The sequence below is a fragment of the Ambystoma mexicanum genome, chromosome 1q (genome assembly GCF_040938575.1).
Source record: "Ambystoma mexicanum isolate Mex_15411 chromosome 1q, UKY_AmexF1_1, whole genome shotgun sequence".
NCBI classification, from domain to species: domain Eukaryota; kingdom Metazoa; phylum Chordata; class Amphibia; order Caudata; family Ambystomatidae; genus Ambystoma; species Ambystoma mexicanum.
The window spans coordinates 65,862,057-65,889,077 of record NC_090922.1 but is presented as its reverse complement, the minus strand read 5'-3'; the positions used below and the strand labels follow the sequence as shown (position 1 = coordinate 65,889,077).

The window sequence follows — 27,021 nt, the reverse complement described above, 5'->3', positions numbered from 1 at the left end:
GCCTCCTCAGTAGCAGGAGGCTGGCATTTTTGGGGCAGTGAGGGCAGGCATGTAGGAGTTTATTCAAGAAGGTCATTTTGCTTTGTAGGTTCTTTTTTTAAAATTGGGAAATGACAACAATGCTGTTTCTCAACTATATATATATATATATATATATATATATATATATATATATATATATATATATATATATATATATATCTCACTTGGAAAGCATGCCAGGGTGCAAATAGCAATAAACTGCTACATGATCGGATATTACTGGTCCGATATTAGCACCTTACTTGCGACTGTAACTTGTCCATTTATTTATATTACATGTCTACCACTTCAAGACACTATGGCAGCGTTGTTCAAATTAATAATAGACAAGTACGTCCAATTATTAGTCTTGTTTTTTTAGGATTACACACAATTTTAAGTTTGTCTGTGTAAGCCAGCAATTTCATTGAGCTCTTTTCAGATGGTTTATCGATCTCACAACCACATCCTGCCACACCTCATGGTTTGATAACTTTTCTTTTGCTGTTTCAGGGCTGCTTCACACTCTCATTGTAGAGCTGCCAGCACAATGGTTCAGATATTCATACTTTGATAAAGAAAAACTCTTTCTACCTTTGGTTTCTCCTGTGAATTAGTCTGTACGTTCTCATAAAGTAAATTTCCATTATACATTACTCTCACAATCCTAGCTTTCAAACTCAGGAAATTTCTTGTATAGACCATGTGTCTTGGGCTTCGTTAACCTTACGTACTAAGTCTTTGCACCTCCAATTTGAGGGTCTCTCAATGTCCTCACCACCTGTTGGGTTCCCTGCCACTCAAGGTTCTCTATAACTCAGCTGGCTTGATTTAGCAGCTCTTGGAGTTAAGCACTTCTTATGGTTACCAATACTTACTTTGCTCAAGTACCTTTCAATGTTCATTGCATCCAAGATCCCAGTAATTCTCAGACTACACAGAACATCCTATAATCAAGGGTTGTTCCAGACTTCTCTGCACCTCTTATAGGACAGTGCTAATCAACTGTTTCTCTGACTCTTTGGCTCTGACCAGCACTCCCATCTCAGCGTCTAGCCCCGAACAATGAATAGCCTTGTGACTCCAGGAGTTCCTTTTTAAATCCATCTACCTCTCCTTCTGTTCCATCATTTTGCAATATGCAGTCTTCCTCAGTACCTTTGAGACTGTATGGTAGTAGATTAATCCCTCCTCTTCCTCTAGCGGTACCTTGCTTTGGGTGTGAATACTGCGGTTACATGTGATTTTACCAAATTAAAAAAAGAACGAATACCTTTTTAACTAAACATTTTTACCGGAAAAAAAACAATGTTTTTGTATTTAATTTGGGCACCCCCTAAGATCCCTGTTTCCCTTAGTTTATAATCCCACCTAACCCCCCACCCCCAATTTTAACTCCTTCCCCCACCACCATATATATATAAAAATAAGTTAAATAAATTCGGCAAAAATGTTTAGATAAAAATGTTATTCGTTATTTTCAATTTAGCAAAATCACTGCATACTGAACACTGCATCCACCAATTTCATGTCCTTTTCCTTCCGACAGTGCTCATGGATGCTGTAAAGGCTTGGTCGCCCTTCAAGATGTGGTTCACATCGTGGCTGAGCAAAGTTTGGTTGGATGTGTGTTTGCAAACAGTGGTGGTTCAAGATCAGTAGTATCCTCTTCACAAGACATCTATTTTAACTACTTGCTGTACATGTGTCGAACTATCAGATATCTCTGAAGGCCTCATTTCTACCAAAGACATGCTTACATACCTTGCAGGTTAAGTCATTTTGTAACATCACATTTAGGCATACTTTTTACAGAATGGGTGACCAAACGAACCAAGAAAAGAACATTAAGAATGATCAAGTGCTTTCATTGTATTTTCCATAACAGCAACAGAATACAGAGATAATCAACATTACCCTCCCCCTCCCTCTTTCTTGTGCATAGGTTACCCCAACAGGGCCTTTTCCATAATCTGATGGTGCACGGCGGTTCACGCTCTGCAGTACCACGGGCACAAGTCCAACCCTGCAGTATCCTCACTTCTCCCTACCTCACCCTCCGCCCCTCGTCACTCCCACCACCATCTACCATCTATCCCTCATGGCGGTTTCAGGTCATTGGATTTCGATAAGTCATTCAGCAATTGACTACAATGTACTGTTACTCCCCCCCCTTCTACCTCAGTTCCTGCTCTCTGCAATATTACCAGTTCAGCTATCCCCCACCTACGGACATCCGCCTGCCACATTGTAATTGCCATTCCTTGTGAGCGTTTCCACGTGATAGCTACTCAGCGTTTGGCTAGTATCAGTAGAGATGTAATCAACTTATTCTGCATTTTGTGTTTTTTTCCCCCCTGGGAGAGTTCCCCAGATGCATGTTCCCAGGTTGCATTCCAGCTTAGTCCCCAACAATTCATTCACCCCTTAAACCAACTTTAGTGTTGTGTGTTTCAATCAGATACAATTTAGAATATTGGGTCTTTGTGATATTTACCTCAGTAGAACATTTTAAGTTCTTTATTATACCTTCAAGAACACAGATGTGCAGTACAACAATTGGGGTGTTAAAATATGTTGTATGTTGCAAATATTTTCTGTTAGGCTAAATGGGACGTTGTATGGAGATGAAAGGCCAGGTATACACTGGAAATGTGGTATAGAAGTCTTGTCTGGATAAGAAATGTTAAAGTAAAGAAAATATATGCTTAAGCAAAAATAACATGAAGGGAACCACCAGGAGGAAATATGCAATATTTATAAAAGCTAGGGTAGTTAAATCAGATTCAAGTCACCACATTTTGAGTTTGTGAAAGACAGTATACATGGCAAATGAAAAAAAGAGTTTAAATAACTGAGATAGATGTAAAACTGCAGTGTGTTGTGTCAGAAGGAGAACAAGAACAAAAAAAATATTGAGGAAGAGAGACCTCAAGATTTTTCAGTGGTAGTAGTGTGTTCAGGAGGATACACAAGCGTGAGGACTAGATAATAAAAGGTGCTACACAAATAGAAGTAAACAGAAGTTCAAAGCTGGGCTGGAGAAATGACAAGATAAAAAGTATACGACTTTTGTGTGCATCAAGGAAAAAAGGTTTGTCACCTGCAGTGCACTTACCAAGTATTTGGGCGATCTGTGCAGGGGGAAAGAGGACCTGCAGACATCGGTTCAGATACGGGACAAGGTCTTCCAAGAAGACAGTGCAGAACTGCACAAAAAGCTCTTGCTCCCGAACGCTGAAAGCAGCCTCCTCAGCCCGGTGAAAAGCCACAATTACCTTTGTCACCTGTGCATGAAAGGAATCCCAGGGTTATTGCAAATGTGAGCAGTTCTGCTCGAGTATCCATTAAAAGACAGCTTTTCACATTGAGCAACTTGGATCGCAATGTTTTTCATACCCCCTACTAGTGGCCTAAGGAAAGCCCAAGAGTGCAAACATTTGACTTCAGAGAGTTACAAAACTGATATTAAAAGCAGAATCTGACTGTTAAATAAAAGCTGACTAATCTTGAAAGCCAATGGCAGTCACGAATGACAACAGTACAGCAAGAATTTGTATGTGGGAAATGGTACACATCACTTGTATCAGAGTCTTAATCATTTATTTAACCAGGCCATTAATGAGGGTTTAGAATTAGACCCATATTTCTGCATAACTCTTTATATGCATAAGCATTTGGCAGCACAATGCATAGGGACATCTAAGCTGTGGAGGAGAGGCCCCTTGAATAAGCAATATCAAAAAAGAACGATCACCAATAACTACAGACTTTGGTAATAAGCCAAAAGTACAGAAATGCTCCTTTGCTCTGTGATCTCATGGTCAGGGTTAAGATGGATTTCAAGAATCTGAACAGGGAGCTCCGAGAGGTTAGGCAAACCCCAATCAAGGTAGTGTGGAGAGCAGTCAAGGATTATCCTCAGGAGAGAATGAGTGGGGTCAGGAGCCCTCAATGAGTCCACACAGTATAGCACACAATAATTCAATTAAGACTATCTGTAAGTCATTTATTTTAGGCCTTATGAACTCACTACAAAATAAATCTAACAGGTAGTATTCACACACAACACTAGAATATAAATATATATTTTCTGCTGCTATGTCAATACAAATCTTTGCTGCTAAAATGCAATTTGAATATATTTCTATATATCTATTCTTGCGTATTTGCACAGCCCTATTAAATAGGGAATATTACCAACATGCCTTCTCTTTAAGTATTACCCAATCCTGCTGCACGACACACACAGTTACAGCATCTAAACAATCTGGCAATATATATGCAGTGCAGCACATATCTGCTCTGGCAGGTCACAAGCATTTCAGCCAATTTACATTTTGCAAAGGCTGCTTTCTTTTGATTTTCATTAGGCAGCCACGAGTAGGATTCGATCTCTTTCGTTTCCACGTAATGTAATTTAGACACTAGACACACAAAAAGACAGCATGTAAGAAACAAATGTTTTTCATGATAGTTGTTTTATTTATAACGGCATCATTTTTGTCTTTATCGCATAGGTTTTGAAATTGTGAATTTGTTCTAAAAACATTTTAGAACTGTTTTTCATTCTTTGTGTGCAAGTGGTAACTATTTGCACTTTCTCATGGGAATTATATACTATTTAAGTGTTTAAAGATGTCTGCTTGACAAAACATGCAAAAAAGCGGCATTAAGCAGGTAGACACTCTCTATGCACAATCAGAGCGTTGTCAGGGGTTAAATCTCAGTCCAGCATCTGTGTTGTTTGTAACCTACGTGATCAAGCGGTTTGCATACCGCGAAACGCGTCGTTCTTTTATCATCATGGTTCCTTTTCCTGACGCATTTATATTAATAAAGTAAACTGTGTTGCCCGGAAATACAGAGGTGTTTTTTGTTTCCTCTTAACCGCCGCAGGGACATTTCTCCCGTTGCAGCTGCTCCCTGGAGTGCATTCCATTGGTTGCCTTTCCCTTGAAAAGCTATATATATATATATATATATATATATATATATATATATATATATATATATATATATATATATATATATATTCAACAGCAGGTTCACGTAATAAACATCAGATGGCTAACTTACCTGCTTTGCTGGACTAAGTGAGACGTAACAAATCATGGGACCCAAATCACAAGGGCAACAATCTAACTTGAGAAGTACAAACCCTAAGAGGAACGGGGCCATGTGCCCAAATGTCATAGGGTTCAATACAGTGTTACTCATCAGTAGGAGTTCTCTTTAGAAAGGATGGAATGGGCTTGAGATGGTGAAAATTTCAATCAAGAATTTACCAAATTAAAGGTAAGTGTTCCGCTTTCTTCCAGACCCAAGGCTAGCCAAGGGGCAGAATACCTGACCCATGTTTGACAACCAAAGATGATTGAAATGGAGATAGGAGACAAAGAGGGACTTGTTCAAAGTGTTAACCTATGGAGGACAGGGGGGACAGGCACACTGGGGTGTACTTACAATTACTGTGGGCTCGATATTCCACAGTTGGTCCGAGTGAGCAGTGTCCAGGATTTACAGGGTCAAGGATTCTTCCGGTCGGCTGATAATGCAAGATGCAACCCTTGTTGGTGAACAAATGCATGATGCAGGCCTCCTTAGGACACTTCACGGGATGGATGAAGAAGAGTTCCAGCAACAATCACAAATGCACAGGCAATGGCAGGCATCATTCCAGTTGCAGTGGCTACTCCAAGACAGATTTCTGTGAAGGCAGGAAGCTGGAATTCGGGGAGAAGGCTACTTGTGGCACAAGCTGGGGACCACCAAAGTGCCGAACTTTAACTCGGAAAGGCAAAGGTTCTGGCGTGTTAACCCACGAGAGAGCTGGTCAGTCCACCCGGCAGCCCAAGGACACTTCAAAGGCTCTTAAGGGCTGGATTCTTGAAAAGGCGTTGAGACTAGCTGGCCCCACTAGTTCAAGGGCTGAAGCACCGCTCACGGTCTGGCGATCCGGCAGAGGAGCAGGGCTTCACCAGGCCGGGCACAGTACAGAGATGATGGGCCGCTTGAGGAGTGGTCTTCAGCAAGCTGCTCTTCTTCTAGGCATTATTGGCTCCAACGCAGATCTGAATAGCTGTAGAGGTCCTCCTTTTATCCAAGATTCGAGCTGGAAGCAAGTCCAAGCTCACCAATGGCGAGGTTATGCACCATTCAACCAGCCAATAGTTGCCCAATTAGGGACAATGTTTGGTTTTACATCCACCCCAGAAGTAGACTCGGGTACCAAGGATGTGGACTGAGAGTACACAGTCCCAGCCCCTTCTTGGACGGACACGGACACACGCACACGCACACAGCAGCGTCCACAATGGCAGTCCAGCACCTAAATGCCAGGCAAACCCTTCTTTGAACAAGAGTACCAACAGCAACCCCAGACACGTGTTTCAGCCTTGTTGGGCCTCATCAGTGAGGTGGAGCTGTGCCTTTCTGAGCACATTGAGCAAGGGGTCCATGTCTGGGTTCCCCCAGGTAACTTAGGGTGACACAAAACTATACTACCACAAGAATTGCCACCACAAGCCTGCTGCAGCATTCTGAGGGGGATGAAGTAATTAGGTAGCACCAAATGGCGTGTATAAACCCTAGCATAAACAATCACCAGTGCCAAATGGCACAACAATCCCTGCCTAGAAACTCGATTTGGCCACCTGTATCAGATACATTGTGGATATCCTTGTGCTTGCGCTCTGATCAGCATAGGTGTACTGCATCTACCGGTACTCTCAGGGCTGTACTACTTGCTTGTGGCACAGAAGATCTGCAAATGTAACACGCATCACACATAAAAACCACCCCAAAAAGCACTGATGACCACTCCTTGCCTGTCACAGCCGGCTGACCCATAGTGGAGATGCGCAGAATGATATGATATGGCATTTATAACGCGCCTGAACACAAGCGTTTCTAGGCACAACAAGACAAGGAAGGGGAAACAAAAGGGAGGACAAAACAATGATCTTACTAGGCATTGTGCCATTCAGATCGCGCAAATGCTGGGAAGAGGAGAAGTGCCAGAGGCGGAGGGGAAGAGAGAAGTGCAGGTGACTCAATAAGTGCAGCCAGCTGGGGTGGCACTTAAGTGCAGCGCGACGGACTGTACGGTTGCCGGCGCAGATCCTATGTGCTGGGGGAGGCCAGAGGCAGTGCAAGGGCAACTGGACATGCAGGAGCCTGGGCCCGAGTTCAGAGGGTACCCAGGTGACCAGTGCATGGAGCAGTCCGGTACATCAGCAGGGGAGAGGAAGTGAAAATGCAGAAGTGAAAAGGAAGGTCTTGAGTTGCTTCCGGAACCGGAGGTGTTTCTGCTGTTCAAGAGGGGGGGGTGAGGAACTCATGGTAACTACAAGTAAGACAGACAAGTGAAAACAGTTCAAGGGTATTTATTGAACAATGAAAATGGTATGCAGGTTGGAAAAATGCCTAATCTAAACCTAAATCGAAGATGGGGACAAAGGTCGACCATCAAATGAATATAAGGCAGTGCTAGTGGGTTCATGTCAAAATAAAAGGGCCTATACTAAGAAACCTATTGGCAAACCTCACAACTAATACAAAAAGGGGTGTGGGATAGTTCTCAAGAAAGAAGTGTTCTCAAATAATGTCAGGGTACGGTAGTCTGGGTCTCCCTTCCCCACGTTTTGAACACAGGGTAAGATGGGAGCTTGGATCACAGTACGGTCTCAGGCCTTTCCAGCAAGAGACGACAGTTCCGATGACATTTCTTAGGACACACTCTCCGTTTTTTTTTGCACAAGATGATAGTTCAGCTTTAACCCTCAAGCTTTCTGCAATCAAGGCTGTTGGTGGCCAAGTCTCGTTTCACATGAAAGTCTCTTGCCGTCGAGGACCGGACGTGTTCAAACAACAAAAAAATCCTTTAACAAGTGAAAATTCTTTTCCAATGTTCACTGGGTGACGATTCACTCCTGGGTTCCCCTCTTCTGGGTGCTGACCCTTAACTATATTCCAAGATTCAGATATGGTGAGGGCTTCACCCCTGGGTCCCCCTCTTCTGGGCTGACCCTTCTCAATCGTATTCCTTAATTTTAGATCAGATCTCTTGAAGTTTGGGTGATGGCTTAACCCCTGGATCTCCCTCTGCCGGGCTCGGACCCCTCTTGACTCCTAGTATTTGGACAATAGCTTCATCTCCAGCATCCCCCTTTCTGGTTCACGCTTGCCGTTTCTTTAACTTCTGCTTATCACATTTCCTTTATCAAACAACTTTGGGTGGCAGCTTCACCCCTGGAACTCCCTCGGTCGGGCTTGGACCCCTCTTTCCTTTTTTATCTTCTCATTTGATGGCTTCACCCCTGGATCGCACTCGGTCAGGCTCTGACCACTCTTGACTTTAACGGGAGTGAATTCCCTTGGTTTCTCATTGTTCACTATTGCTGTGGGATTCACTTCCCTTTCTTTCACATGCTTGTAGATCAAAGTCTTTCGATCATACAGGGATTTTGCTTGACCCTCTGTCTGACCACTTTGACCTATTTTGCAGGCCTTCCTACAGCCCTCTGCTACTTGTAGATTCTCTCATATGGGGCTCGACCAGAGTCTCTCTAATTGGCACCCAAGTGGTGCCGCTTTTCCTCTGCAGCTGGTCTCCCCTTTACACTTAACAGTTCATTCAAAGTTAATTAGCTTTGGTTCAAATGCTTGACACTTTGCGATTCTCACTCATCACAGTCCGGGTCTCATCAGTTTTCCCTTCGACTCACCGGTTGTGTCGAACCGTTTGGCTTGTGGCTTCTCTAAAATCAAGGCCAGTACCATGGGCCCAGGAGTTTCCTTTGCTCCTGCTTATCTGCATACGCTTGTCCCGTCTACCGTTGACATCTGCTGCAGGACACTTGTGCTATTGTTCGCAGTCTTAGGCTCTCTTCCTTGAAGGTTCCATGGGCCTGGGACAAAAGGGCAAGGCCACTTCTCTCCTTGCCACCCTCTCGATTCCTGCCGCCTTTCTCCTTAGTTTGAACTGCCACGTGGTAGCTATCTCGTCATGCCATCTGCTGTACTCGCCTTGCTCGTACTGGGCTTTCTGGCTTCACCTTTTATCCGTGTGGGGAAAGTAAAGGGCCATCAGGTGTGCGTGATTTGAGTCAATTGCCTGACTTTGCCTGACCCTTGGGTTGGGGCATGTCAGGTAAACAGGTTTAACATTAGAATTCTGTTGTCTGTCACAATGCGGGGACGTGTTCAGGCTGGACAAGGAGGGTGGTAGAGTTCCTGAGTGTCCTATGGGGTAGGATGGAAAAAGGTATTGTCAGACGGGATATGATGGGCAAGGTTTGCGAAAAGGGTGTGAATGACCTGATATAGGGGATTGTGGGAATGGCAGTACTCTGTTCTAGTAGATCAGGATTTTGAAAAATGATAATCAGAAGGACGGGATTGGTAAGGTTTTGTCAATGTAGTATACTGGGGTTTCCTGAAAGAATAATTAGAGGGACGTGATGGAGAATGATGGGGAGCATTTGGATAGGGAACAGGAAAGCAAGAATTCTGAGAAAGATTGTTTCTGAATGCAACGGGGTGTGCAATAGATTTAACAGAGGTGGAGGGGATGGTGGATTCCCGAAACGGATGTTCATCGGGTGGAAGGGAGGTCGATTTACTACAGCCTATAAAAGCTTCGGAGACCTTGTACACCTCGTCCCTTTCTTCGGTATAGTACCACGTCTCACGTGTGGTATTTCCCAGAGTACAACCCTGGGCTCCCCTACCCAGGTGATCCTACCCCACTCGTCCACCCCCAGGAACTGGATCCAACAGCGATGGCTGTGTCCTGGCCACATGAATAAGGGATTCCTAAGGTTTTACTGGGAGAATACCCTCAGGTTTCACAGAGGCCCCAGCCGAGGAGAGAGATCTGTCCCAAACGCTCTGCTTGGAGAAGTGTCTGACCCTCAGAGAGTTGGAGGTGGATGAGCAGAGAGCTCGAGAAGATGTTTAGGAAGAGAAAGTTGGAGGTAGAGCGGTCCAGGGCCCCAAAAAGCCTTGTGGACAATGCAGAGGGTCTTGAACTTGATCCGTGCAGCCACGGGGAGATTTCAGAGCTGGAGAGATACGATCCCTGGGCTTGCAGCCAAGGACAAGTCTCACAGTCCTGTTCTGGATAAGTTGTAAAGGTCGAAGAGTAGAGGCAGACAGATTAAGAAAGAGGTTGTTGCAGCAGTCCAGACTAGAGGACCAGAGCTCTGGAAGACAGTGAGCTTCTGGGGGAAAGTGAGAAAATGAAGAATAGTTCTTAAAAGACGTCAGAACTGTGAGAAGAGAAGGAGAGGGTGGAGTCGAAGATGACACCAAAGTTCTTAGCCTGGCAGGAAGAGAAAGAGAGAAAGAGAGAAAGAGAGAAAGAAAGAGACTTACTGGAATTAAGGCAAAGATCATTGGCGGCACACCATTCCTGAACTTCGGCCAGACAGTCTGGTATGATAGAAGGAGAAGAGGTGGCTGAGGGAAGCCTGAAAGAGAGCTGGGTGTCATCTGCATAACATTGAAAATTGGAGCAGAAAGTAGCAATGTGGTGGGTAAGAGGTGGCGGTAGTGGTTGAAAAGCCTGGGAGAGAGGTTAGACCCCTGGGGAACACCACAAGTAGAGGGAGGGATAGAAGAGGAAAGAGCCCAGTTGAACCGGAGAGGGTCAGTCAGTGAGAAAGGGAGGCCAACTAGGCCAGGGCCTGATCCGTGATACCCAGGTTGTCATGGAGGCGATTGAGCAGGATGTCTAGAAAGATTGTCAAGGGAAAGGAGGAGACAGGACAAGGAGAGATGGCCTCAGATGGGCCAGAGGTGGAGGAAGGAGGAGGAAGAGAAGGTAGCAGAAGAGAGGGTGGACAGGATGTCCTGAGTTTTAGTGGTGAAATGGGAAGCCAAGGCCATGCAGAGGGACTGGGAGGGAACCGGAGAGGTAGAGACTGCAGCAGGATTGGCCAGCTCCTTGCAGATTTTGAAAAGTTTGGCAGAGTTGTTGGATGCCGCAAAGACACAGGCTTGGGTGTAGGCTCTCTTCTTAGGGCAGACAGAGTCGATACTGCCTCTGGAGCAGGCGGCAGGCCAGTTTGTCAGGGGGTGCGCCTGATCCCCTCCACTTCCTCTCTGCCGCCCTACACTTGCATTTAAGAGCGGCGAGGTCAGAGCTGTACAAAGAATTGCACTTCAAACAGATCCTCATGACAGGGGCAAGGACATCCAGAGTGTTAGAGATGAAGGTTAGAGAGGGCTGTGTCAGGGTGGGAGTCAGCTAAAGGTGCAGAAGGAGGAGAGAAAGTAGCGGTGAAAGCCTCAACTGACACCCTTCATGGGTCGGATGACCGAGAAGGTAGGTAGCAGTGCTGGAGTCAGCCTGACCTGAGGAGGGGGGAGAGAGAGCGAGAGAGAGCGAGCGAGAGAGCGTCAGGCCAGAGGGAAGAATAGAGAGAGAGAGAGAGAAAATCGCAGAGGTTGCGAAAGACTACGCAAGAAGGGCTGGTACCATCTAGGTGGATGTTCATGTCTCCGAGGAGAAGTTGAAAGGTAGAGGCAAGGAGGGAGGAGGAGATGTCAGCCCATTCAGAGGAAGAGGGTGACCTGTAGATAGTGGCCACAGTGAGAGAGAGGCCAGGAGAGAGAGAGAGCCTGCAGACCTGGCATTCAAAGGAGGAGTAATCCTGCATTGGAATGATAGAAGCAGGGATCCGTCTGAGGGGAAAATCAAGGCTACACCCGCACCGGGACGGTTGGTTCTGGATTCAGAGAGGATCTTGTAGACATCAGGAAGGAGTGTGTCAAAACTCCAGACAGAGCTGGTCGTGAACCAAGTCTCTGTGAGACAGAGTACATCCAAATCAAGCTCTTGCAGGAGACATCAGATTTCAGAGGAGTGTTTGACAGCTGCACGAGAGTGGAGAGTAGCATGCGAGAATGAACGCAAGAATAGAAGCATGTCATATTTTTCTGGTGGAAGCACTCAAACGCAGAAGAGTCTCACAAGTTTTCTAGGCTCTTCCATTCAGTTCGATCCCACATTTCCAGGAATTTCTTGCCTCAAATGCCACCAAGAATGGCACAGCTGCAAAGAATCCAAAGAGGCAATCCCCTACTTACATTATGACCTTATTTTGCTAATGGGCTCTGTAATACTAGGTGTGTGGGTGAGGTGGTCAGGAACACACTGCCATAGGGAGCCCCGCTGACACCATCTCCGTCCACATATAAATGCTGCCATCTGATCTGGCTTTGGACCGGTTCACCCACAGGAGGCCATTTATAAAAGATCTTCCCATCACGTAACGAGACAAATTACGTTGTGTGTCTAGTTCAGTTTATCCTTGCCATACCCCGGACTACTGCTCACAGGTATCAGAAGAATAAAATGTTCTGTTGGATTGTTCATGGTTATTCCTGGCACTTGGAAATGTATTGCTACACAATAGCATACAAGATCAACACAGCCAATCTACCATTTAACCTCTACTATATCAGATTCCCATGACGCACACCATGTGCACGACCTCGCATATAAGCATGGTTGGGGTAATCCACGGATACCATTTGTATCGTGAATGTGGCCGGATATACATTCACAACTAGTCAAAGGTTAGGCAGCCCTATAAAAAGGCGTTGAATGATAACGCACCGCAGAAGTATTAGGTGCGGAGATGAGCCTTTCTTCAGACTACTCCTTTAAAGGCCCTCAAAAACACCCTAGAGGATAGACAGAACAATTCTACAATGCACCAGATTCCTCACAAAAACCATGTTTGCAAAGCCTATGCCCTTTGGAAAGGAAGCTGAAAAACTGCAGATTCCACAGGGACATCTGTTTTTGCACGTTTCAGTTCATGCACACTTTCTTGAAGGTTTATGCCATTGCATAAGACAGACTCTCCTTTTTCTTCTAGATGTAGATCCTATCCCTCCAACATGAAGTTTACAGGCTGCAGCTTTAATGTCATGCTGGAGGGGGCATGGTTTGCCTTAATGCCGTGAGGAAGCATTGAATCAAGCTGCTGAGACTGACCCTGTTTTGATCCGCTATACCATTGCTCATTTACGGATTCTAAATATCCTGGTATTGGAAGGCCTTGGGTGCACACCACCCGATTCCTGGCTGACCCTGTGCCTCCGTTCAACGGATATTTGACTGGAACTACTGCTGCCATGGACATTCAAGATGGTAGCAGGTGGGGAGCCTAGAGTGCCTTGTGACTGGACGGCCAACAATATGTTTCCCTGTGGGTCCCGGGGCCATTTACATTACTGCGTGAGGTTTGGTGCCCCATGCTGTTTTCTTTTATTAAAAGAATTTTTATTTTGTTTAACAACACACCAAACATTTACAATACTTGGGACTCCCATCATCAAATTAAGCATCATAGCGTTACATTCAGCATTCTTCAGTCCCGACCCTCCCTCCCCCCCCACCCAACTTGAGCCAATATGTCCGTGACATCTTCCAGTGATTCCTCAGACGAGTTTACCGTCATCTCTTTATCTGTATCAGATTGCTCTGATCGGACTGGGGGGGCCTCTCATGGTGGCCACCAGCTGCCTCCATTCGATTAGGGGGTCCTACCTTTTCCTCCCTTCCCCTACAAACCATGTCAAACCAAACAGCCGTTTCTGCCTCTGCCCATTTTAAGAGGTCAGCCCACCACAACTCTATCCCTGGCCTCTGGGCTGCCTTCCAGCACATTGCTATCCTTCGTTTGGCCGGGATGTATGCTAAGTCTTTCATTTTGCTTATATGCCTCAAGTTACGTGGCCTAGGGAATCCCCCCAACATGCATGCCCAGGCCGACTCCACCTGCAGTGTAATACTGATTCCTGCCAAACGTGTCTTCAATTCTTGCCAAAACCGCCCACCTCAGGGCAGGCCCAGAACATGTGTAGTAGCCCAGTCTCCTCCTCCCCGCACCTAGGGCATTTCTGAATCGTTTGGCCACCAAACCTGGTGATCCCACTGGGGGTGAGGTATGCTTTATGTGTGATATACAGTTGGATCTGCTGGAGCCTTGCGTTCCGGGACACTTTATGATATCTTTGGGCTCTGTCCCAGAGCCCATCCGACATGGGCTCTCCCACCTTTTCCCCCCAAAGATGTCTCAATTGGGTCAATTCCTTCCCCACCTTGGACCCCAGCAGCTCGTATATGCGGGAAATCTCATGCCCACCCTCTGAGATATCATATATAGCCTCCATGGTGGCATCCAGTTGTCCGGTGAGCACCGCTGTTGGCCACTTCTCTCACACTCTCTTGACAATTCTGGTGTATGTTATATACTGCCCCTTATGCACCCCAATATCTTCTATCAGGTTCCGGAACTCTAGTACCTCCCCTTCCAACCATATGTACCCCAGGGTGGCCAGGCCCACTGGTTCCCAAATACTTGCAGACCCCTTGTATCAACTGGGGGTCCTCTCCGCATAGTGCTGCTAGCGGCACCTGCAGAGTGTACGGAGCCGGGTGTCCCGCCATCTGCCACGCTCTGTGCCACATCTCCCATCCCAGTACCAGCAGCCCCGCCATCCCCAGGACCCGTGGCTTGGACAGCCACACCACTTCTTTGAGGAAGAAGGAGGTTGGTTCTTTGCACAGCAGCCTGGATTCTACCGTCTCCTCGTCGGACAGCCATCTCGCTACATACTGCAGCTGCCCTGCTAGATAGTATAGCTCAAAGTTTGGCAGGTTAATCCCTCCCCTGTCGAGTTTTGTAGTTTCCAGAGGGCCACTCTGTTCCTGGAGTTGTTCCAAATGAAGCCCCGACACAGGCTATGGAGGCTAACGGAAAAGCGCCTCGGGATCACATGTGGAATGTTAACAAAGAAATGCAACAGTCTGGGCAAGACTACCATTTTTAGCAGAGGAGCTCTCCCCACCATAGCCAGGGGTAGCCTGGACCAGGAACCCATGCTATTTTTAATTCCTTCTACTGCTTTACTGTGTTGCATGTATGTTCCTCTTCTGCTGTATGGTGTATGTCAATTCCGAGGTATCGGAACGACTTGATGTGCCAGGGTATCGGTAATATTGGCAGGCTCCCGGGCAAGACAAGCTTGTATCTCCCCAGAGGGAACACGCTAGACTTCTTGGGGCTAACCACTATGCCAGAGAGAACGGCAAACTGCTCCATCACGTCCAGAATGTATTGCACGTTCTCCTCTGGGTAGCGCAAATACAGCAGTATGCCGTCCGCATATAACGAAACAAGATTCATGCCGCCCGCAGTAGGAATACCTATCTCCTCGTATTGTTGTCTCAGACAGATGGCCAGTGGCTCCAGTGCTAATATGTATAACATGGTCGACCACGGGCAGCCCTGTCTAGTGCCTCTGCTTAGTTGCCACTTGTCCAATATGATAGCACCCGTTTTAACCCTGGCAATCTGGGAGCGGTATAACATTTTCACCCACCTGAGGTACCCCGGCCCCATTCCATAGCCCTCTAGGGTCGCAATCAGCCAGGGCCATCTCACTGAGTCGAAGGCCTTGACCGCATCCAGTGAAACTATTGCCAATTCACCTGGATCTTCTTTTGTTTGGTCAATGATATGGTGCAATCTTCTGAGATTCTCAGTTATGATCCTGCCCGGGACATAGCCCGTTTGGTCGGTGTGTATCAGTTTACCAATGACGGCCTTAAGCCCGTTTGCCAGAACAGCAGGGAGGATTTTGCTATCCTGGTTGAGCATCGATAAGGGCCTGTACGACCCACAATCCGTGCTGGGCTTGCCCGGCTTCAGAAGTGGAATAATCACCGCCTCTCACAGGGTCTCTGGTAGCCTGCCCTGCTCATACGACTCGTTGAGCATGGCCAGCAGCAGGAGGGAAGTAACTCCTGTTTATAGGTTTTATAAAATTCACTCTGAAGCCAGTCTGACCCAGGGGCCTTACAGGTGGGCAGGTGGCGAACCACTAGTGCGAGTTCTTCCATAGTAATAGGGGCATCCAGGTCAGCACGTTCTGCCTCATCTAGGGTGGCTAGGCCCGTGTCCTTCAGTGTTACCCGGATTTCGTGGTCTCTTGGACCGCCTGGGTCCTCATAAAGATGTTTATAGAATCTCAGGAACTCTTCATTCACCCCCTCCTGGGTATTCTGGGTCTGCCCTCCCTCCCCTTGGATTTCCCCGATCACCGTTCGCGGCGTCTCGTTCTTGTATAGCCAGGCCAGCAACCTGCCCGGCTTATCTCCCCCTGCATTCTGTCTCTCCATGTATTTCTTATAGCTTAATTTACATAACCTGTCCCAGCATTCCCCACTAGCTTGTTGTAACTGCCTTATCCTGTCCCAGTCATCTCCAGAGGTGCCTCCCTCGCGCATCCTGCCCTCCAGCTCCTCCTCGATTCCCTTCAACTCTTGCTCTATGGCCCCCTGGAGTCCCATAGACTTCGAAATGGCAACCCCCCGCAAAACCACCTTAAACGCCTCCAATACAGTTTCCATGGAGCTAACACTACCAGTGTTTTTCTCAAAGTACTCAATGATCGCCTCTCAAGTCCTCCCTGAATCCCGGGTCCTGCAGAGCCTCGGCTCGGAGTTTCCAAGTGGGAATCCGCACCCTGAGAGGTTGATGCCGCCACTCCAGGACCAAGGGGGAGTGGTCCGAGAGCACCCTGGCTTTATATTCTGCGCCTTCCATCTCTCCTGCCAACTCCGTGGAGGCGAACACATAGTCTAATCTTGTATGGAGGTCGTGTGGTGCCGTATAAGGCGAATATTTTCTATCCACTGGATGCAGCTGCCTCCAGACGTCAGCTAAATCAAAGTCTCTCAGGAGGGCCTGTAGCACCTTTGCTGCTGGGGATGGTTTATCCATCTTACTATCCGATCTGTCAACCTTAGGTTTAAGTACACAGTTAAAGTCTCCTCCCCATAGGATCCCGCCACCCAGCAGAGGGCCGATTTCACCGTACAGGGTCCTAAAATAAGCCGCTGTGTCCTGGTTAGGGGCATATGAGTTTACAATACACACTTCTCGGTTTTCCAGTATACCCTTTGCACCCTGGCGCCATAACCATGATATCCCACACTCCTTCTCTGCCTCTTACCCCGCCTGTTAAGGTTCACATTTCGGCTCAATACCCTTTCCCTCCCATCAAACGTCCCCCCCACCCCCTTCCCAACACCCCATTCCCCAACTTCAAACCACTGCACACCCCTCTCACCCCCTCTGCCCCCCTTCTTCGGCCCCAACCCTAACAAATGCCCTGCTCCATCCCTGGATCTCAGGCCCCCCCCGCGTTTAGTTCTGCCCCAGAAGGCCCCGGCGCAGAACCCAGCAGGGTGTCACCGGACTACCAGTGACCTAACTATTTGTTATGGGGGTATGAGGTCATGCTCCGTGTAGCTCCTATATCTATATCAAAGTTTCTAGTGCCATCGTATTATACTTGCAACTGTAGCTCTCAACCCACTCCTCCACCGGTTATATGCAATGCTATATTCAAGTCCCATTGTCATAAGCTGGAGCACCTAGGGCACTACAGACGCATGTTACTTATCTCCACCTTCAGTTCCCCGGATATCCGATTCCTGGGGACAGTTCTGCGCATCCAACCATCCCATGGCATCCTCCGGGGTGTCGAAAAACAAGGTTCTGCCCTTGTGGAATACCTTCAGTTTAGCTGGGTAGAGCAGCATGTACCTATGGCCCGCTTCCCGCAATCTTCTTTCCACGGACCCGAAGTTCATGCGGCTGTGCTGTACTTGCAAGGTATAATCTGGGTATGCCGTTATGTTCGCTGCCCCTCTTTGTATCGTGCCACCCTTCCGGAAGTGCTCAAGGATTTTTTCCCGGTCTCTGTTGTTTAAGATCTTGGCTATCACCGGCCTAGGAGGGTTCCTCGGCGGCGGCTTCCTCGTCAGGGCCCTGTGCGCCCTCTCTACAGCGAACCCCTGGGACAGGGCTCCCCCAGTTATCTCCTGCAATAACATTGACATGTATTCCGTACGGTTGGTTCCCTCAGCTCCTTCTGGCAATCCGACATTACGAATGTTGTTTCTTTGGGCGCGTCCCTCCGCCTCCTCCGCCCTACTCTCCAGGTTGCCCACACGTTGTACCAAGGCGTGAAGTTCAGATTTATGGGCTGCACAGGCCGCTGTGTTCGGGGCCACCTCTTTTTCCAGGTCCTCCGTCCGCTCCGCCAGCAATCTTACGTCTTGCTGGAGAAGATTTACATCCTCCTGCACCGCTCCAACTTTGAGCTCAAGTGCAGCTTTCAGTTCGGCCATTGCTAGGCCCAGTTTGGTCTCCCAGGTCACTTTCAGGTCTGCGATCGCCGCAAGTACCTCCTGGTTGCCCAAAATGTCCGGGCCCCGCCTGATCGTTCCAGGGGTGTCCCCAGCAACTTCTCTCATTTCCGGAATGGACTGTGTCCTTCCACGTAACATTGTGGGTTCCTTCCTTCCTCACAGGACTCAGGTTCCTGCCCCAGTCGGCCTGGATCCCAGGGCTTTCCGCCTGGCACTGGTGTGGCTCTGCAGGCTCTAATGGCTTTCCTTGCCGGTCTCCACTTTCAAGGGGCGACCCGTACACCTTCATCTGCAGTTACTATTCACGGCCACCTCAGGCGCATTGTGCGTGATCCTTGGTTCCCACTACCGGCGACTGCCAGTCACTGTATCTGTCTAAGCTTGTCTGTGCCCCATGAGTGGCTGGATCATCATTTATAAAGTAAACGTAGGCATGTCTTACAATTCGTTGTACCATTGTGCTGACTAGCCTCCAAAGGATGATGTAGTGGAGCTTGTTGCAAGTAGGGTTGCGGGTGCGTGCCTACACTTCATAGTCTCCCATTGAGGCGCTGTGTTTACTGTATTCCAGGCATTTCAGCGTGTCAACAGCTGTCTGTTGGCAGCTATGATGCTCGTATCTCTGCTCCTGTCACCTCCTTAAAGGAGACATACGCTCCCAGCATTGTCTTCCTCTGCGCAATCCGCTCGATGCACAGCATACCAGACAGCTCCCCGCGCCTCTGTGTATGCGCATCTCCCTAGGTGTATAATTCAAGCAGTCTGTGTGACGCCGGAGAATCCCATGCGCTTACACCCGGGGCCGAGCGTTTTTGTTCATCTTGATGCGCTTCTAGGAACCCCGGGCAATCGGCAAACCCCCCACTGGTTCTGGGCTTCTCGTCAGTCACCCAGTGTCCCGCGGGCCGCCATGCTTTGTCTTGCGCCGCCGGGTCGCTGCACGTACCAAATGCACCCGGCTATCCTTGCCAGTTCGCTCAGGACCTTGGATGTGAATCAGCTTGCGCACACTTTTCCGTCCGCCGTGTGCAATGTATACATGACCTCCATCAAAGTCCCAGCGTTCTAGGTCCTCCAGCGCTCACTCGACTTGCCCGCAGGCGGCCACCCCCACACGGGTTCCGCAGTTTTTGTCTTCCATGGGCCGCCATCTTGTTTCGTTCGCCGCCGAGCTGCTGCACTTTTCTTTCAGCTGGGTGCAGGTGAATCGCTGTGCCAGTCCATTTAAATTACAGCTCCAGTCATGCCCTGAGTCTTCATCGCTGTGCACACGCAATTCCGGCCGTCGTGGACAGTTTCTGCATGGCTTATTTCACCGGATCAATACAGGATCGGCAGGAGACCATCGGCAAACACGTTCTCTTACATGGTCTTGTAGCCACGCCCATGCTGGTTAACGCTGTGGCCTCCATAGCTGCAGCGACTACGGGGGTGATCGCGGGCCAGCCGACGGTGTGGCGGCCCCAGCCTATGCTGGATCCTAATCGGGTGCCCTAATGAGGGCTAACTAGTGTGGGGCTAGCCCAAAATAGATTGCGGCGTATGCAACATGGAGATACTCCTGCAGCGGGAGCCTCATTGTTGAGCCGAGGGCTCTAGCAGCACTTGTTAACTGACTTTGCCTGGGAAGGGTGAGACTGTTCCCCTTTGACTAGCATACAAAAAGCACGGGACGAAGCAGCCTAAACCAGGCGAAGGAGTGATGCTGGCTGGACAAAGTGCGCTTAGCAGGGGCTGGACTCCATAACGCTGAGCCCTATATCTGATGCGCATAGCTGCTGAGCCATAACCCAGTAGACTTGTTTGGATGCCAGTGTCCACAGCCCCACCCAACCCCCCCCTTCTTCTTAGCGCTGCTTAAAGTGTTCGGTGTACCCTGGGCTGCTGTTTTGTGCTGTGCTCATGTTCCTTTTTGGCAGTGAAGGACGTCTGCCTGTCCACGCCTGCCATCTCAGCTCACCTTTAGGACAATGCGGCTGTCCCCTGGCTGGAAGATCCCCTATCGCATTGCTTGGGAACCCTTGCGCTACCACCGCAGAGCATTGCTGACTTGATATTGCCCTGACACACCAAATGAGTGCCAGGATTTGCTGCTCGAATATCATTACTGGATTCTGGTGGTTGGAGGGTGGTGTCCCAGTCTGGGCCTTTTTGCTGGAGCCTGGTGACATGGGCTTCATTATGAGTGTGCCGGTCTGGAAACAGCGGTGCTGGTAAGCCTACCGGCACAGTTGTTTCCAGAACGGCACACTACAACCCTACGGGCGGGTGCCGTTCCGCACGCCAGGTTCAGACCCGGCGGGTGGAACGGCACTCGCCGAGATTCACGGAAGCACCAGCACCGTTATTAATTGTGCCAGTGCTTCCATGTTCAAGAGATTGGTCCTGGCATGCTCTCCAAGGGCTTCACAGTTAAGAGAGCACATAGGTCATTGGCTCGTCGCCCACCCCCGGGTACCCACCTTGCCCCATTTTTGCGCGGCTCCTCTATTTTCAGGACCGCAAGACGATATTTACATTTTCTAGGGAGGGGGTCAAATTCAGCGTGGCTCTTCGCAGTTGGCCATATATCCAGATTATACTCCTCTTGTGCAAAAGAAGAGGAACATGTTCGTCCGGACAAAGGAAAGGCTCTGCAGTCTGGGCCTTAAATACATGCTCATCTAACCTGCTAAACTTAAGGTGGACCACAAGGGCTGATGGCGGTTATTCGACCTCACCAGTGAAGCCAATGCTTGGATGGATGAATGAATGTCGATTGGCACTTGGGCCGGAAGGAGGTCTGGAGGACCCTGCAGTCGGTTGGGTGATACCTCATCTATAACATTCTCGACAAGAGAGCGCAACCCGGGCAGATATGACACTCAGGTCGAATCTTACGAGCATGTGGTAATGCATTATTGATCATTTGAATTGTCTTGGGAGCTTGCATGGGACTACCTGGCCGTACTCTGTGCTCTCTGACACACCACTGGTAACCTACGCCCTCGGGCGAGAATGCCACTGGGGGGGCTACGATATTATGTACCCCGCCACCCCCGTGACCCCAGGCAACCCTAGAGCACACTTGTGCTTGGGTGGCGGAATGGCTTGGACGGCATTGTACTGCTGAGCCACCTGTTAACACAACAATTGTTTGCTGTTATTTGTTTATTGTTGGGCAAATTTTTTGCGGCGGGTAGAAGATGTGGGTGTCTGCATTGGATGGGTGGGGCTGATGGAGGCGGGACAGGAAGATGACAGGGGCCTGTTGCAGGAGGAAGGTGGACATGGGGGCATTTTGGAGAATTACCACACTTAGGGTAACGTCTGGGGCATGTCCTATCTGAGGCAGGATAGTTTCCTATTTGAGAAGGAAACGTGTCTCCACAGTCCTCTCACAAGAAACTCACCCGTCTGGGGGACGTGCTCACTAAGCTTGCCACTAAATGGCGTGGTGCTGGATATGGCTCTGCATATTTAGGCATATACCAGTGGGGTGGTTGTATGGATTGCAGGATCAGTACCACACAAATGGATTAAAACTGAAGCTGGTGATCAGGGTAGGCTAATGATTGTTCATGGTTGCATGTAGAATAGAGATGTCGGCACTCTGAACTCTTACGTCCCGAACCATAATGCATCTGCCTTTTTCATACCCTTTACAAGAGTCTGGCACATTTCTGAGATGTCCTGTGGATTTGGGGGGTGATCAATTGTCCACTGAACCCTGGAATGGATAGGTCCGATCAAAGATTTACACAGCCCTCCTCAGTGGCCAAGACCCTACATACTATGGTGCAAGACATCTCCCTGGTGGACGTCTGGCGAGCCCTTAATGGGAACAATAGATCCTATTCTTATTATTCTGCCCAACACAGTTCATACTAGGATAAACTACCTATTTACTAGGAAGGAGTCCCTAGTCAATTTTGTGGAAGCCATGTATACAGGTAGATGTATCTCTGACCACTCCCTGCTTATTGTGACCTGGGTTCTATGGGGCTCAACACCCCCGGTCCTGACATAGCGCATGCCTGTATCTACTGGATGATTGGATGCCCTATTGGATGATGTTTTCCGGAACCACTTCGACGAAGCAATCACTGAGTTCCTCAAAGTGTGGACAGGCAGAACATGGTCTGGGAGACTCTTAAGGTAGTGATACGAGGACAGGCGAAAGCCAATGCAGGTGGTATTAGGAAAACCCTGGTTTCTGAGCTGAATAGGCTAGAAGAGAACATTCAAGAATTGGAGGGGGATGAATGGCAGGACAGGTCCCGATGAAGAGGGATTCTTATCGTTAACATGCAGAGAGACCTCGGAACGTCTCTGGAGGTTTGACTTTAGCACTTTCACATCCCGGATGGGGAAGGAGATAAGTTGGGCCGGCTATTGGCATGGCTTTGTAAGAATGAGAGACGTAGGAATTTGATAACAGAAATCACGGGTGAATGCGGGGGGACTCGGAGGTCCCAGGCAGCTATTAATGATGTCCTCAACAGATATTAACAATCGATATATGGTGTGCCGGGGCCCGTGGATATGGCTGGAAAAGCTGAAACGTTGATGCATATTAAACTGTCCCGGTTGACGGCAGAGCAGGCTGTTTCTCTGGAAGCTCCCATTAAGGAGGATGAGCTCCGATGTGTCATATCGGGGCTAGTCACGGGCAGGACCCCGGGGGGATGGGCTGCCGTATGAGTTCTATAAAACATACAATGATGCATTGGTGCCTGTACTTCTCAAAGTATTTGAGGAGGCATACAAGACTGGTTCTCTACCCAACAGTATGTGTAAATCCTTAATAGTTCCAGTGCTTAAACCCGGGAAGCCTCAGGTCATCTGAAATTCCTATAGGCCTTTGTCAATGCTTTACCAGGATATAGAGATATTGACTGCGTTGTTGGCGGCACTACTAAAAGGCGTTATTTTTCTCTGGTCCACTGTGATCAGAAACATTGTGGAACCAATGCTGACTCCAGTATATTATTGACAGAACGCGGGCCCATGACGCCTCCTACGCAGCGATTTCCCTGGACGCCACCAAAGCCTTTGATTCTGTTTATTGGAATTGGATGTACCCTGCCTTGGAGGGCTTCGGGAAGGATTCACTAGATGGGTTAGATATCTCCCTTATGTATGGAGAAATTCGGCTAATTGTCCTGAAAGAGGCTTTGTGGATTTCGGATTGCTACCTCCCAAGCAAACCCTGTTGGACCTGGGGAGGAGAGTATGGCATAGGATACATAGACTTCTTAGCCTATGGAACCCATAATCCCCAAATCTGCCCTAGTCGGCTAGTTTATGCCACAAGAAGAGTGATTTGCCACAATTTAGGTGCTTGGAGAGGGCGGGCTTAGCCACCTGAGTAGTGGGGGCTGGGGGTAGGGGGATACCTTCAGTAACAGACGGTTTAGGGATTTTTTGGAGATTGCTGCCGACTATGGGCTACATAAAAAATACATTTTTGGGCTACTTGAAGCTCACCAACTTTGCTAAGAGGCAGTTGCCCGAGTGGCCGGAAGAACCCAAGTGTGCTAATACTCAGTCTATGTTATATGACGTAGAGGATGGGCAGAAGCCTGTTACACGCCTATACCAAAACCTGACAGTGAGTGTGAGTATACATGTATCTCGCATTAAGGATGCATGGAAGGCTGATTTGCATTGTGAGCTTGAGGAGAAACGGTGGGACACGCCTTACTATTTACCCAAAAAGTGTCTGGGAACGCTGGCTTTTGACTTTTGCAATTGCATGTACTTTATAGAACGTACATGACTCTCATAGGGAGGCACGCTTCAATACGACTACGTCTGCACCGTGACTGTGGTGCCATGGTGAGCCTGCAAACTTTCTGCAAATGTTTTGGCTTTGCCCGAAGGTACACACTTTCTGGGCTAACATCCAACAGGCATTTGAGGGGAAGGAGTGTACAGGTACAAGTGGACCTCTATGAAATGCCTACTGGGCATATACCCCCGAACAGATAAGGCCAGACATGTAGTCCCAATTACGGATTTGGCCTGTATTCTAGCTAAACGGAGGATTGCTAGGTCTTGGAAAAACAGTATGGGTCTAACTAATCTGTGTGGTGGAGGATGGTCCGATGCTGAAACAGGAGAGTGGCGCAGGGCCCTGCAGGTGGGTTCATGTGAACCCTCCACAAACCTGGATACCTGGAAGGCCCTCCTCCAAGTGACACTTCACCACTCCGATGACAGACCACCCTGGAGGTGGAGGTGGATTCCTATATGTGATACTTGGTGCGGACTTATATTGGACTAACCTTGAATGATGTGAGATTTGCGTGGCACTGAGTTGCCTGAGCTTTGCCATCCTGGAATACCGCTTTTTTACCGCAAGCTGAACTCTAAGCTGCAGTACAGCACCCATGGGTGTCCATGTTTTCTAAATGGCCCTGGTCTTTTTTCACCATTTTCTGGTTGGGAGGTCTTTCTGGGCTTTTACTCTGCAAGTTGAGACAGGTTTGAGCCCTTTGTGTGCTTTGCCTTTTGTGGGCTTCAGCCCTCAAGCCCGCCCCTGGCTCCAGGGTGTCTGAAGGACAGGAAGTGAGGGAGGGTCCCGAAACATCCCTGTCCTCTCTTTAGGTGTGCCTGAACGAAACCAGTCCCGATTGGCCGGCTGGCTGTCCGGGAATGACAGCCACCCTGCTGTGTGATTGACAGCCTAGGGCTTTGAATGAATGTGAAAGAGCTTAAAAAGGCGAGGTTCTTGGGACTACAGGCAGAGTCAACCACTGGAAGAAACATCCGAAGACGTAATCGTGAAGAGAAGCCCGCTGCAACCTCCTGGACCTCGAAGTGCCCGATGAAGCCCTGCTGCTGTGCTTCCCTCTTTCGCATCGACAGAGAAGCTCTGGAGGGAACAACTTCTCCTCTTGGGCTGGTGGGACCAACTAGCCCGTGACAAACTCTACTTTGGCGCAATCCCCGACTTGCTGTGCCTCTCCAGTCTTGTAGAAGCCCAATGCCAGGGGTTGAGTGTCCATAACCGAGTGCAACGTCTTCCGTCCGCGGAACAAATCCAGCCAAAAGCTCCAGGATCCTCCCCAAGGACACCCCAAATGCAGGAAATCCCGATTCAGAATCCCTGCACCAGAGTCTAGGACCAAGGGAGCAAGGAAAGTCCAACCAGGGATATTCGTTCTGGATCAGTGCGGTTTGCGAGACGCTGAAACCCCAAACAACCACTGAATCAAAGAATATCCGTAGCTGCCGAAGTCCGCCCCCCCCGCATCACCCTCACCCGCATCCCCACCCCTCAAACACCCCCAACCCCCCCCACGTACTGCTGCAGGAGCCCACAATACGTCCTCCCTCTAGTCCCCATGACTGATGCCCATGAACAAGGGTCCCCTTGGCTTTAGCCAGATGAATCCTGCTGAACCACCTTCTTCAAATCAGGGGTACTTACCTTATTGGCCCAAGTTGTCTCACTTGGGAATGGCATTGTCTTACCTTTACTGAATTGAAGTCAACTCCCCTTGCACATGCCAAACACCTTGTGTTCCTTCAGTGATCTTTTTTGAACTGACTTTGTGAAAGACTTTATCCAAGAAGTGCATCAGAACTATAGACTTTGTCCAATTGACTTTGGCTGTCCTGGCTCCTTATAAAAGGCACCCTTCTAATCTATTGACTTTGGCATTGCTTGTCCGTTCATAGGTTGTAAATTGTTGAACACTTTTACTGCTGGGAAAGGCATACCTAGATTTAATTATAGGATTCAAACTGTCTTCCTGTTAAGTATATTCTAACCTTTCTATTTCCTTAACCCTTCTTTCCTGAAACCAAATGTCTAGAAAGTACATTGGTGTTTTATAAATGCAATACTATCCTGGTTACTGAATCACTTCAGGATGTAGGAGAAATGTATTAGCATATTCAAAGAGTATTCACTAACTTTATTGACTTTTGCAAAGCGATTCCAAAGTTTGCTTGACTGTTACAAACAATTGCTTTTGTAAAGAATGCTTAACTAAAACTTGGTGTAAATATATAAATATATATTTATAACTGAAACCATGAGAGTTTAAGTGTTACTTGCACTACAGCTCACATTTACCCCTCGAGATAAGCCTACAGCTCAGTCACACTACCATTTTCTTTTAGTACAGACCTATAGCGAAAGGTGCGATACCTAATACCAAGTAGATAAGTCCTGTGCAGTCTCACAGTGTGACTGCACCAATTCGTAATTCTCACCCAACAATAAACAAGGCATGAAAGTCAACACAATGCATTAGAAGTCATGAACACATGGATTCAACTGGGACTTGGCAGATGAAGAGGGCTACGGGGGGCATAAATCGACTGATCAAGTACTCAAATGTCTGACATCAAACTATATGAATGATCTCTAACATCTCATCTAAATTATTACGCCTTACTAACCTAGACCCAGGAAGGAGGGATGTTATCCTTTATAGAAAGAATGATTGCAATAAAAATTAACAATGCTTAAATCGCTTCATCACAAATGTTGTCCGTACAGATACTGATGAGGCCTCAGGCAAGAACTGGACTCATTTCAGTAGCTTTATTTTGGGACTTTAACAGGCCAGACTATCCTCAAGGCAAATCCTTGGAGGCTTGGCATGTTTTGAATGGGGCTCTATATCAACACTGTCCAATTGGTAAGGATTAAGAGCTGGGCTCAGTAGCCAGACCGGAATGGAATGCAGAGTGTGTTTGTAACCCCATATACCTTGAAACAGGAAAGTGTCACACCATTGCGATCCATTTCCAAATGT

General features: G+C 48.1%; 1 protein-coding gene across 6 annotated transcripts in view; it reads right to left on the bottom strand.

Annotated features, from left to right (window-relative positions):
• The window catches only part of COG8 (component of oligomeric golgi complex 8), a 293,499-nt gene that overhangs the window by 131,105 nt on the left and 135,373 nt on the right, over positions 1-27,021 (bottom strand). For all 6 annotated transcript variants that reach the window (XM_069635531.1, XM_069635528.1, XM_069635533.1 and 3 more), the window contains one exon: positions 3,140-3,308. In XM_069635531.1, coding sequence (XP_069491632.1) covers positions 3,140-3,308 — 169 coding nt within the window. The remainder of the gene's footprint in view (positions 1-3,139; positions 3,309-27,021) is intronic.